A 13,513-nucleotide genomic window follows, 5' to 3' on the forward strand; every position below is an offset into this window, starting at 1 on the left:
GCTGGAGCACCTGGAAGATGTTGCGGACATGTCAGCACACATGCAATTAGCTGGAAAGTGTATTGGAAGATATATAGTTCCCCCCGCACCTCATTGTCCTAGCACCATTGCGTGCCTGGTCAAATTAGCAAATATTAATTTCTCTCGGTCGTAAGGTCGCCATCGTCCCACATGTTTTCAGTTACCTCCTTGGGTCAGAAACATTCTCACATCATTCCTTCATGTCGGCGTCTGGCTATACATGCGTTTGCAAGCGCTCTTTTGCGGCGCAGAACTACTTTAGCCAACACCAGCGCTCATGTCTGCAAACCAAGAAGCGTCTTTCATCGGCGATATCTTCTTTGAAAGAGTTTGTAAGCTGCAGGAAAAGGTCTCATATCTCGAACGATGAACCTGTGGTCGATGCCTCATCCAATGGTGTTGATCCGCCTGCTTACCCCCCTACCGGTGTGGATGATGCTTCGCCAGCGCATCAAGATTCCGAAGCTACAGCGTTTCTTTCCAATCTATCACAAGATTCCGTTGGAGGTGGAGGAGTGGACATGGATGACGACAGGGACATGAGTTTGGTGCAGCGCAGACCGAGGCGTCAGAACCGACAGCTGCCTATGAGATTCAGGAACGTGCTACCTCAACCCCCACCAACTGTCCCCCCAGAAGTTCATGGAATTTTTCAGGAACCTGTTAGCCGTGTTAGCACAGTAGAATGTCCAGTCTCACCGGTGCACATGGTAAAATTTCGCACCCGCCCCAATGTATTCGGGTTAGTACATCAATACTTCTCCTCGACACCGCCATCACACGACCCAGAAGAGTATATTATGATTGCAGACCTCTCAATCATGCCTACCACCATTCAAGTCGACCAATTACCCTACGAAACTCCTGCTTTGAGCAGCGATTCTCAATACCATCCCTATCCCAATCGTTCATCTTTTCAGCTTGGGGATTGGTACTGGAATCAGGGCGTCCAGAAGTCACAAGGTGACTATATGAAGCTGATGGACATATTGCGCTCCAGGTCCTTCAGCACTGACAACATGAGCTCTACTAACTGGAAGGAGATAAATACCAAGCTTGGTGTGAACGAGTATGATGAGGGAGATGGGGAGGAATGGGAGGATGAAGACACTGGATGGAAGAGAATGCCGGTCTCCATCGAGGTGCCTTTTCCCCGCACCACCAAAGTTCCAGGTCCTCGCACGTATCAAGCTGCCGATTTATATCATCGATCCATTGTAGGTGTTGTGCGGGAGAAACTTGCCAATGCCCGAGATGACAAGCTCTTTCATTACGAGCTGTATGAGTTGCATTGGAACCCTCCTCACCTGGACACGGAGGTTTCCATATATGGTGACCTGTACACTTCCAGGGCTTTCCATGAAGCCCACAGTGAAGTCCAAGACTTGCCCCGGGAACCTGGTTGTAATTTGCCCCGAGTAGTCGCTGGTCTCATGTTTTGGTCTGACACCACGCAGCTCACTTCGTTTGGCAATGCTAAACTCTGGCCAATGTACATGTACTTCGGTAATGAGTCTAAGTATCGCAGGTGCAAGCTGTCATGCAACCTAAGCAATCACATTGCTTACTTCGAGACGGTATGTTTCTCTCAATTCTAACTTCACAGCTTATCTAACGTCACACTGCCAGCTCCCAGACTCTTTTAAAGATTTCGTAGGTGGGAGAGGAATCAACAGTGAGTGTGCTACGCACTGCCGTAGAGAACTCTTCCATGAGCAGTGGAAAATCTTACTGGACGACGAGTTCCTGGATGCGTACGAGCACGGGATCGTGATATCATGCTGCGACGGCATTACACGTAGATTTTATCTTAGGATATTTACATACTCAGCAGATTATCCTGAAAAGTAAGTGATGTCATTAGCAAGTTGAAATACACTGATTACAATTTGATCAGAGTGCTGATAGCCACAGTCCGAAACTTAGGAGGTTGTCCATGTCCCCGCTGCCGTATACCTAAAGATCGGATCCATAATATGGGACGGCCGCAGGATAGGCAACAATGCGAAACCCTTAAACGCGATGATAATAACAGGGGACTCTTAGTAAGTGATGCACGCAAATTGATTTATGAAAAGGACTTCGTGGTCGGGAGCGCACCAGTTGAACGCATACTGAAACCACAGTCGTGGGTACCAACTCTGGTGAGGCTGAATTTCTGCATTATCGATCATGCCTAACACGCGCCTTAGAATTCATTCTCAGATTGCCTCGGGTCAAATGGTTTCAACATTTTCCGTGCTCTTGTCGTCAATCTCTTACATGAGTTTGAGCTTGGCGTGTGGAAGATGCTATTTGTGCACCTCTTACGAATCGTTGTGGCCCAGGACAAGGGACTTGTACATGAATTGGATCGCAGGTATGTTACTACACCATGCGTTACCTAGTCCAGCTGACCCCCTGCGACCAGATACAGACAAATTCCAACATTCAGCCAAGCTACCATTCGAAAGTTTTCGGCCAACTCTTCCGAGATGAAACAGATGGCAGCTCGCAATTTTGAAGACCTCCTTCAGGTATGATTCCACCCCTAGTGTGGCTAAATTGGCCCTCACGCAATGTACAGTGTTCCATCCCTGTCTTCAATCGTCTCCTGCCTGAACCTCATAATGCGACCATTCTTGAGTTACTATTCACCATGGCGCACTGGCACGGATTGGCTAAGTTAAGAATGCATTCCGATTTGACCCTAAATGCCATGGATTTAGTGACTTCAGTGCTGGGCCATCAGTTCTGCACTTTCAAAGCTAAAGTTTGTTCTGTGTATGATACTCATGAACTTCGTCATGAGGTTGAAGCTCGCCGCCGACACCATGCAAAACAAGCAGCAAAACACAAGGCAACCAAGAAGGGCAAGGAAAAGCAAAGGGAGGTGGTTGAGTCAGAAGGTGCTGTGAACAATACGCAGCAAGCAAAGGTATTTAACTTTCAGACTTATAAATTTCATGCCTTGGGAGACTACGTGTCAACAATCCGCCAGTATGGCATGGCCAATTCCTACAGCAGTGAACCTGTACGTCCTCTGATGTTTATATCTGAACTTCACTGACTTATCCAGGGTGAACTTGAACACCGTTCACCCAAGGCCAGATATTGCCGTACCAATCGGAAGTCCTTTATAAAACAGCTGACTCGGATCGAACACCGGCAAGCTCGCATTCACCATATAGGCGACAAAATTGTTCATCGCCCCCATATCGAAATGGCCAGGTTAGCAACTGGCCCTCACGTCCACCACCATATTGGTTTGACGCAGAAGTACCCTGTACATATAGGCTTGTACTTGCGCAGTCATGAAGGTGATCCAGCAATCAAGGTGTGTTAAATTGTACTCCTAAAGAATTTTCACGGATCCCTGCAGAACTTTGTGCCAAAACTCAAGACACATTTATTTGGTCGAATCAACTTGTCGAGGCCCGAGTCGAGAGAGCATCTTAATACCGATGCACTTATCCTCAAGGACGATCGAATTTACCACCACAACATTGCCAGGATTAACTACACTACATACGATGTTCGCCGAGCACAAGATGTCATCAATCCCCGCACTTCCCATTGTAATATTATGGTGTTGTGCCCTGACAACAATGTGGGGCACCGAGGTCACAGATTTGCCTATGGTAAAGTACTTGGTATCTACCATGTCAATGTAATTATCATTGGAGTTGGTATGGTCGACTACACTCTGCTCCGGATGGAGTTCCTATGGATTCATTGGTACGAACCCATAGATCAAGTCTCCACCTGGGACACCTCAAGCCTAGATCGACTTAGGTTTCCGCCCATGGCGGATGAATATTCGTTTGACTTTCTAGATCCAGCAGACGTCCTCAGGGGCTGCCACATTATACCTGCTTTTGCCAGCCTCTAGAGATACCAAAATGGAGTGGGTGTGTCAGCATGTGCAGGGGACAAAGATGACTGGCGGGAATACTATGTCAATCGGTGAGTGAAAGTCCATTTCATGTACAACGTATATTGAGATCATCATTCCAGGTTTGTTGACCGTGATATGCTGATGCGCTTTCACTTTGGTCTTGGAATTGGGCATGTGTACTCTCACCATCATGTCTCGCAGGCTGAGCCTCCGCATAGAGGCGTCACAGAACAAGATGACGGGGAAGTTGAAGACGATTATGAAGAGGCTGAGGAAGATGATTGTGCATTTGAGGGGGAAGATGGAGAGCTACGGGTGCAATGTGTTGTGCCGCTGTTTGGTTTCAGTAATGATTCACTCGTATCTCAATTTGATGAGATGTATGGCAGTGAAGTAGAATTAGATTACGAGAACTGAAGTTCCAAAATACTGTTCCGATGGATCGTGTAATAGGATCCAGACCGTTATAAAAAATAGGTGTTTGCATACCACCACTATGGTGCACGTAATAAGGTCTCTTCATTCTGAACGTCTCCACAATTCTTATTCTGATATCGAAAATACAGCTCAAACAGGTATGCAAATGTGATATTCCGCTGCAACAATGCTTAATATTCAATATATAGTTTCAATGTATGTAATACTACACCGATACAGCTCAAACAGGTACACAAATGTGATATTCTGCTGCAACAATGCTTAATATTCAATATATAGTTTTAATGTATGTAATACTACACCGATGGCGCTGCGATGGCATGAAATTTTAAACACAACATGTACATGTAATACGCCAACACTGTTGTGACCCATGACTTCCCAGTCGATGGCGCTGCAATGATAAGTTGGAACCCTAATATCAATACGGTCTAAATCGGACATTCAATATGCTTTAAATAAGCATCGCATTGCCTTTCCTTCCCTCAGCCGCAATGTCTGTCCCAGTAAATTCTAACAGTGGGATTGAGGGCAATGCATGTGTCTTCCAACTTGACCCTCCTGCATTGTGCTCTTTCTTTGTAGGTTGTTCTCTTGCCTGCACACGCTTGCTCACAGTTCTTTAAGGACACTCCCGACATCAGTGTAGAATTCATAGGGTACTTGTTGCTCGGTACTCAGCCCATGCTTTACCCTCTTTATGTGAGTATTTGGATGTCTTGACTATGGACTCAGCATGTCTGATGATCAGCACAGTGCCTGCCCGCTGGCTTGGTTGACGTACGAGGTTTTATTTTATCGGTGCCATAATCTACTGACCTCTCCTCCCAGCTTCGGCCAGAGCTCGCCTTGGTCGCTTATCTCTCAACCCCGATGATACATAGTCCGGTGTATGAGTCGCTGGACATTGAGGTTCCAGTGTATGTCCTAGTAGTAAGTGTAATCTCGACTGTTCCACTTCTTTCTACTGATGAGTCGTACAGCTGCGTACAACCCCCGTGCCGTTCCTTAACCTGCCTTGGATGTGGGGCAGAACCGGTTCCGACGACATGGTGCACGGTGTTTATGATCATGTATGTTCATTTTGCCCTTGTATCTTTCCACGTGCTAAAATACTATAGGCTGGCATGGCTCACGCAGACGAGCCCAAGACTATCATTCATCTCGCGCAGCATCCTTCCGGATACTATGTTCCTGAAGTTGAGAATTCAGTCGGCAGCTCATCAATCCTGCCGATGACGTCCCAGTTCGGCTCATCCGTCATCGCATCAACCACTGGAACCGAAACTGGAACCGGAACTGGAACTGCAATGCTTGGACATCCCAAGAAGGTTCAAGCAGAGCATAGCCTCCACCAAATTATGGAAACGTGTCTCAACTGGTGCAGGGCACTTGCGTACCTATGTGTCCAGTTGAGGATTGTCATTTGTTGTGGGCACTCCAACAACCCCCATGTCCTTGTCAGCGTTGACTATGCTGAGTGTAGACTCGAGCTAATTCGCAGTTGTTGGCCTGATTGCCTTGTTTGTGCCAATGTCGCATCTGAAACTTTGGAAACAGGTCAGGAGCTTAATCTTAGTGGTGCCCACAATATGCTGAATTTTTTTTTTAGTTTTTAGGAAAGATTCCAAGGTTCCAATGATGCACGCTGAGGTTTTGGCGCTCGTACGTGTTTTTCATGTTTTTGTTCACTTGTCTTATTCCAGGATAGGCCTCTCCCTGGATAACCCAATTTCTATATAATAACCGTCGAATTGTCACCCACTTTATGGACGACCCTCGCATCTTCGGCTTAGGCAACTTCTTTGGCTTGGCCCAAAGGCACAGTATTATGCTCCTACTTCAAATGTTCACACGACCCAATGCCCACTTGCTTCCAATCAAGGTGAGTCATTTTAAGAGCATGTTCGGATAGAAATATTTGCATGAAGTTTTGAAATATTGATCACGCAAATTCATCGGCATTGTGCCGAAAGTTCGTCGGAGCTTTAATTCAATCAGCAGCTGTTATCAATTGATATTCAAAGGTATATCACATATCATATATCTCCTCGTCATGGATGCTCAAGAAGATCAATTCGAAATGGATCGTCAACAGCTCGCCTTGCTCGTTTCCAATCCTCAACCGGAGGTTTGGGATCATCTTGTTAAATGTATAGGACTTGTTATCAGTATAGTAGTCGCTGCAACACATGGTACATTGCAGACCATATATCCCAAGGACCGACAACCATATCACACCTCGGCCCTCTCTGGGCAGGACTGGGTTATTGAATTACTAACTGGTCACCCAGAGCGCATCCGCTGTGAACTTGGCATGCACGCCTCTGCCTTTGTGGAGCTTATCACTCAGCTTCGCGCTATGGGCCACTCAGATTCCAAATTCATCTCCCTCGAGGAACAACTCGCTATCTTTCTGTACGCTTTGGTGACCGGCCTATCAGTCAGACATGTTGGGGAGAGATTCCAACACTCAAACAAAACAATATCTAAGTACATTTATTTTTATCTAGGATGCAGTGGATATCTGACTCTAGCACATAGGTACTTTCGCAAGATCCTTGTTTCTTTCTCCTCCGAACCATTCTATTCAACATACGTCCAGTTTCCTGATGGGTCTGTCCCTCGTGAAGTCCGCAGAAACCCTAAGTGGTGGCCTTTTTTTAAAGGTGCCATTGGTGCAATAGATGGGAGCCATATTCAGGTGACCCCCAGGGCTACTGACCGTGCTGTGTATCGTAATCGGAAGGGGTTCCTATCTCAAAATTGCCTTTTTGCGTGTGATTTCGATCTCAAATTTACCTACGCGCTCACCGGCTGGGAAGGCTCTGCAACGGACGCTCGTGTTTATGAAGATGCGTGTCTGAACGACTTCGAAGTTCCCCCACACAAGTATTTTCTTGCAGATGCGGGTTATCCACTCCGTCCCGGCTTACTTGTGCCATACCGAGGTGTGCGCTATCACCTAGCTGAATGGGGACGCGCAAACACCAGGTAGGTCCTTTTACTTGAATCAAGCTCAATTTGGAACTCATCTTCCCTACAGGCCTGCTAATAAAGAAGAACTATTTAATTTGTGACACGCATCAGCAAGAAACGTCATCGAGTGCATCTTTGGCGTTTTGAAGCGTCGTTTTCGGATCTTGCTGTTGCCACCTGCATATGCCATGGAGTTGCAAGCGCGAATTCCCGCCGCACTGTGCGCCGTTCACAACTTCATCCGCGTGCATGATCCCAAAAACATCCCCACCAACGAGGCCGACGATGAAGATGACGACGAAGACTGGCAGGGTGGATATTCTGGTGGAAATGCCGAAGAAGACAATATTGCGGCTATCGAAGAAGATAACGAACTTGAGTTTCGTCAAGGATCTGCGATGTGGAATGACTATCAGCGCATCTTGTTAGAACGTACTTTCGAAGGGATAGATCTTGATGAGGGGGATGAGGACCTCGAGGACACTTTTGATGAGGATCAGGATCAGGACAGTTTTGCTTCAGAATAATTCACACTTCGAGTACCACTTTGTAGCCTCCAAAATCAGACAAACATTGATGCATTGCGACAGTTGTGAACATGTAGTATTGTACATACATTGAAATGAAAGCAAGCGGTAAAGAACAAGGTACATGATATATTTTCAGCCCGCCATTGCATCTGTGATGAGCTTCTCAATAAACGGATGCCTGATTGCTTTGTCCGTGAGGGACACATAGAACTTCAGGAATCTCTCGTTGTTCTTCTCACCAAGGACCATTATCAAGATGGCATGCTGGTCAGCAGGCATGTCAGCGTCCTCAGTTTGCAGTAGGTGTGCCGCGTGTGTCACCAAGTCCATGCTGTCCTCAGGCTCAGGCACAGGTGGAGGCGGAGGCAGAGGCAGAAGGGTACCATTATTCATGGAACTAACAATGAATTTTTCAAAGATATCTGTCAGATGGTTGACAGTGCCCTGCAGTCCCATCACAGCAGCAGCAGGCGTGATCTTGGCGGCCTGTGTTGCACTGCTCATCTTGGCCGCATTGGTCATCTTCTGAGAGACTGTGCGAACGTGCTTTCTTTGAGGGGGGGGGCAGGACACCAAGGTGGTGGAGACCGGCTGAGCCGAATCATGGGTCGACGCGAACGAAGTGGTCTCGACAGAATCCACATTGGTGCCCTCATAAGGGTGCCTTGGCACCAGCAGAGCTGGTAGCGGTAGAGAGACCACCGGTGTTAGAGCGAGGACCGGTGGTGAATGAAGGGCCAGTGACAGATGAATGATTGGCAGTGGTGGAAGGACCGGCAGAAGAGAGGGCTGGAGCCTGAGCAAGGCCAGGCTCATTCTCATCAGCGTCTGGTACTGGTGGAGGACCCATAACACCTGGGTGGAAGGCATGGCGCCCTCTAGCGCCACCCAAGGGAATTATTTCCTGCATTTTCTCAAAGTAAGGCCAGCCTGTGTTGCGGAATGAACGCATGTGAGAATTGGACTAAAAAATGTTAGCTTTTATTTGAAAAATACAAGGGGCTGACGTACACTGAGCGCAACATACGAATCCCACACAGCGGACGCTGCAGGGCCATGGATCCCAGCTCCATTGGCACTGTCCCAGTGTGTACCGGTCTGGTTGCGGTATTTATCAATAGCGTGATGAATAGACTTGAGCTGAAATATTGAATCAGTAAAGTGAGTGAAGGACAGAGTTGGATGGATGCACTGATGCCCACTTGCTCTTCACCATCTTGACGGTCTTTGCTGGACCGATCCGCAATGGTTGAAGGTCGGGATCATCGTTGATGACTGTTAGTGCAGAAGTATACACCTGTGGCTTGAAGTTGCCGGAGGTATCACCACTTGCACGGTTATCGTACATATGATTAACAAGTGCAGTGATTTCTTCGTTTCTCCAGTGCACAGGTGTGCGCCTTGTAGGGATTTCATGGGCCTCAGGTTGAGCCATGATAAGATTGGTATATTGAGTACAGATTGCAGTGATCGCGATGACACCAGCGATCAGTCTATTGCGCTGGTGGATATCAAAGGAGGAGGAGGAGCAAGAGATCTCCATCGATTAGTATGTACAGTAGGAGACAAGGAAGGTTTAAGCTCCGACGAACTTTCGGGACAATGCCGACGAATTTGCGTGATCAATATTTCAAAACTTCATGCAAATATTTCTATCCGAACATGCTCTAATTCTCTCACAAGTATTAAAACCCTAATTTTCTCTGCAGGCCAACGGGTTTGCCACCTTCATAACCCACCAAGTAGCAGAAGAGATGCTTTATCACATAGTATTCAGGACCACGACTACAAGTCGCATTCGTCTCACCATCGCTGATTTAGAGCCAGCGATCTTCAGGCATGCTCCAAATCCTCCAGCGGACACTTTGGCCTTAGCTGGGTCCTGTGTAAGTGCATTCTGCTCTCTGGGTATTTTAATTCATGTCTATCATTGCATCTAGTGCTATCAAGCATTACTGGCAAGACTTATAAGCATGTGGGGAATAGCCAATGTCATGCCAGATTATCCAACTGCAGTTCAAGTACACGCTGAGCTTCATGAGACAGCTATGATGCTGTTCCAGGCGGAGGATGACCCGGACATTGTACCATTCAAGGCTGAACTTAAAAAGCTATGCACAATCACGTAAGCTATCTCTACTAGAGATCACATCTATGCTATCGCTGATGGGACTACTATGTGTAGTGAGACGGATGTGTTCCGCATTGGCCGCCCAAGCTGAGCTGGCAAGCGAAAGGCAACAGGCCAAGTCCTAAATTTGGTTGAGCCTTAGATATATGTACCACACGCAATTGTACTCACAACTCGTTAAGCCCGTCTTTGAAATGTAACCTGTACTTCGTCAGACTGCAACATTTTGTGATGGTCATTCACAGCACCTGAAACCAGACCTCTCCACGGGGGTATTTAATTTCTTGCCATGTGACATGCCTTTCTGAGAACTTCGAGATTTATTTGACAGCCCCATTGGGCCAGAATGCTGTTGCGCCATTGGTACAACTCCACAACCGTAAATATTCCTCCCAATTAGTGGTTCGCTATATATATACTAATTATGCGCATTAGCAGGTTTTCTTTCCGCTCCCACAACCTCTGAGTAGACTTTTAGATGTAGCGTATGTTGGGGGTTCACTAGCAAATGCAATTGCTCAAAATGGGAGCGGATAAGGGGGAGCGGTACTTGTAGTTATATTTGCACATGCTTGCGACTTGTCCTGCAGGCTGCGGTATGTATGATATATACCATTGCATTGGCGTTTTTATTCATTTCCGCCATTATGTTCCAGCGAGTCATCACACCCGTTTTATAGTACCTAAACAACTCATCACCATCAGTCATAAATTACTTGTTAAGTATCTCGCAAATTTTGCACTTGATTTATTACGTTTAATCTATTTTTTTTCTTTAGAGTTTGATCGCCATCACCTCGTTTGATCACCATCATCTCATAACTTGGCCATCGCTTCCTAGCCTACTCTATAGGTTGTGTAAGCATTTAACAATCATGAGAGACATCCCTCGAGTCTTCCTCTTTTCCTCCTCTAATTCAACATGTTGAATTCTAGTTCCCCTTGTCTTCCTACATGTGAAATATGTTCCAGTGCTCATTTTCTTGGGACTGATCAGACCGAAACCGCCCTTACATCTTGGCTTCAGCAACAGGGGTGTGACACTGTGAGCGCACTCACATGTTTCTTATACTTTTTCTAATTCCTAGCTTACAGCTTTCAGACCCACTATTTGTTACAGCTTCCGTACTATTTGGATGGGTCAACTCCCACGATCTTATGGCTCTCCTTGACATGAGCCTTAAGGAGGGCGTAATGCAGATGCTGCTCCAACAAGAAGAGGAGAGAAAGTGCGTGGCCTTTCGTTCCTGAGGGGGATGTTTGATGGAGCATAGAATGTATCGAGCTCAAATGGAAGTTTCATTGTTTAGTAATGCTATTGCACACTTGTGTGAAGTGCTTGACGCTAAAAGTCACTCGAGTGAGCCATGTTGTTTCAAGGATTATTATCGACACTCAATTGTTTGTAGTTGGCCAAAAGAAGCCGCTCGTAGTGAACGATACCGTGTATGTTGCAGTATGCCCAGCACCCAGCTCGATCGATTTTAATTGCTTCCGACGTACAAACGATGCTACACACACTGGAGAGAAATGCCACGCATGGCTTCGGACATTATCGCCTTCTGAAGACACTTTAGAGGTCGAATCTCATGCAAACTGAACACTTTTTGGTTTTTTACAAACTTTAGAGGTTCCTGACCATCACGAATATTTTCAAGGGGTGAGTGCTGTTAATACTACACAAACACCCGACGTTCTGATGCTATGCAGCCCGATGATGTATTCATATCTTTGCCTTGTTTGTTGAAGACTTGGGTGGATCCTGTCACATATCGTGCATACATGAGCACGACATTTGCGGAAAACAAGCCCCAACACATCGACAATAGCGACGGATTCACCCCGAAAGAGAACAAGACTCCAGACGTCCTCAAGTCCGACATACATATTTTGGGCCTGAAGAAGCAACAAGCACAGGCCGAAGTCAACATGTTTTCCAAAGCCCTAGCATGGGTTGCTGAGTTCGAGGGTACTGATGATGGTGGGCATCTATGTTGTGCTTCCGGTTTCTAACACTGATATGACTTGTAGGCACATGTTCTGGAAGTACTGTGACGTTTTCTTCTCTTCCATCTGACACCCTTGCCGATGATTGGCTTGATGATTGCTTTTCAACCTCATACACCTCTTCGAATGCTTCTGTACTCTTGTGATACAATTGGATGTACTTGTACAATAACTCGGTTGTAAATTAAATTCAGTCTATGTTATTTGAGGATCGGAGCGAGTTGTTGCGTTAATAGCCAAAGGATCCGAGATATGAGTGCGAGCGCAATAGAACGGAATGACGGACGAGCGCTTTTTGACGTCGGTTCGTACATATCAATGTTTTCAGTATAAACTTTTTGTTCCTATCCTAGTACGTACTATATAAGCACCAGCAGTGTTCTGACTAGAAACTGAGATATGAGTACTGAAACGTTTCAGACACGATACAATAGACTGACGAGTTATTAGTATCTGTGTCTACTAGTAACTCGCTCCCCGTGCCCCATCACCTCCCATCACGAGATGCATTACTCATATTCGATTACTTTGTTTTTGGCTAATTGCTATCAATTGAGAGTCTCCATGCCAGTGACAGGTAGATGAAATTGAAGCCTAGCTTGCTCGATAGGCGCTAATAATTGAACTACCAGCCTTGCGTTGTCATTCAATATTCCAAGGCCTTTCTTTGTCATTATGATGGTTATTCATCATTCTGACTACTATGTACTGCTACTTGTAAAAATGAAAAATGGATTATATTTCGGTGGAAATTTTGATGGTCTGCATGTAGCCAATTGCAATATATGGTAGGTTCATTTGTCACACTGTTATCTTCCTATAAGATACATATCAAATTTGAATTTCCATATAATCATGTGTTTTGAGGCCAGCTAGTTACAATGTATGGGACATCCAATTGTCATAATGTTGTCCCCTTATCTTCTTTCATAAATTTGTGACAACATGATAATATTATCTAATTCTACATCTGGACATATAATGAAGTGTGTCAAAGCCAATGAGTAGTAATCTAGATAAGACCTATCCTATTATTTAAAAAATGTTACAACACATTATCAGTCTACTGGAAATGTGATTATCTGCAGCTATTTAATTACAGTGCATGGACAGCCCAGTTATCATACTGTTAGCTGCTTCCAAGATGCCCATCAAGGTGGTATTTCTCTGGTATAGTCATATCTTGTTTCATCTATGTGTGACACCATAGCAAAAATATGTAAGGCCAAACCATGATGTGTTTTGATTGCCAATTTTTATAAGGATACTGAAAATATGATTATCTGTAGCCATTCAATTACAGTGTATGGACAGTCTAGTGACCATAGTGTTGTCTGCTTCCAAAGCACACATCAAGGTGATATTTCTCTTGTATATTCTTATCTTGTTTCATCTATGTGTAACACCACAACAAAAATTTGTAGTGCCAAACCATAATGTGTTTTGATTACCAATTTTTATAAGTCTACTGAAATATGATTATCCATAGCCATTGAATTACAGCGCATGGACAGCCCAGTGATCACACTG

At 45.5% G+C, this 13,513-nt stretch overlaps 3 protein-coding genes across 3 annotated transcripts; 2 read left to right on the forward strand and 1 right to left on the reverse strand.

Annotated features, from left to right (window-relative positions):
* Nucleotides 1-4,830: 4,830 nt before the first annotated feature.
* F5147DRAFT_777966 (uncharacterized protein) lies at nucleotides 4,831-6,063 on the forward strand (the record flags this gene model as incomplete). The annotated part of the gene is made up of 8 exons (XM_041442061.1): nucleotides 4,831-4,917; nucleotides 4,964-5,038; nucleotides 5,093-5,116; nucleotides 5,168-5,269; nucleotides 5,320-5,409; nucleotides 5,458-5,896; nucleotides 5,949-6,001; nucleotides 6,043-6,063. The coding sequence occupies 8 exons, from the start codon at nucleotides 4,831-4,833 to the stop codon at nucleotides 6,061-6,063; spliced, it is 891 nt and encodes a 296-aa protein (XP_041288548.1).
* A 2,434-nt stretch (nucleotides 6,064-8,497) lies between these two features.
* F5147DRAFT_777969 (uncharacterized protein) lies at nucleotides 8,498-9,280 on the reverse strand (the record flags this gene model as incomplete). Its single annotated transcript, XM_041442062.1, has 3 exons — nucleotides 8,498-8,809; nucleotides 8,857-8,985; nucleotides 9,038-9,280. 3 exons carry the CDS (start codon nucleotides 9,278-9,280, stop codon nucleotides 8,498-8,500), a joined length of 684 nt encoding a protein of 227 aa, XP_041288549.1.
* Nucleotides 9,281-9,599: 319 nt separating this feature from the next.
* F5147DRAFT_656323 (uncharacterized protein) lies at nucleotides 9,600-12,129 on the forward strand (the record flags this gene model as incomplete). Its single annotated transcript, XM_041434105.1, has 9 exons — nucleotides 9,600-9,731; nucleotides 9,786-9,970; nucleotides 10,308-10,355; nucleotides 10,567-10,572; nucleotides 10,949-11,021; nucleotides 11,072-11,205; nucleotides 11,386-11,422; nucleotides 11,726-11,957; nucleotides 12,008-12,129. The coding sequence occupies 9 exons, from the start codon at nucleotides 9,600-9,602 to the stop codon at nucleotides 12,127-12,129; spliced, it is 969 nt and encodes a 322-aa protein (XP_041288550.1).
* Between the last annotated feature and the right edge of the window lie 1,384 nt (nucleotides 12,130-13,513).

The sequence above is a fragment of the Suillus discolor genome (assembly GCF_016758755.1).
Source record: "Suillus discolor strain FC423 chromosome Unknown F5147scaffold_65, whole genome shotgun sequence".
Taxonomy (NCBI): Eukaryota; Fungi; Basidiomycota; class Agaricomycetes; order Boletales; family Suillaceae; genus Suillus; species Suillus discolor.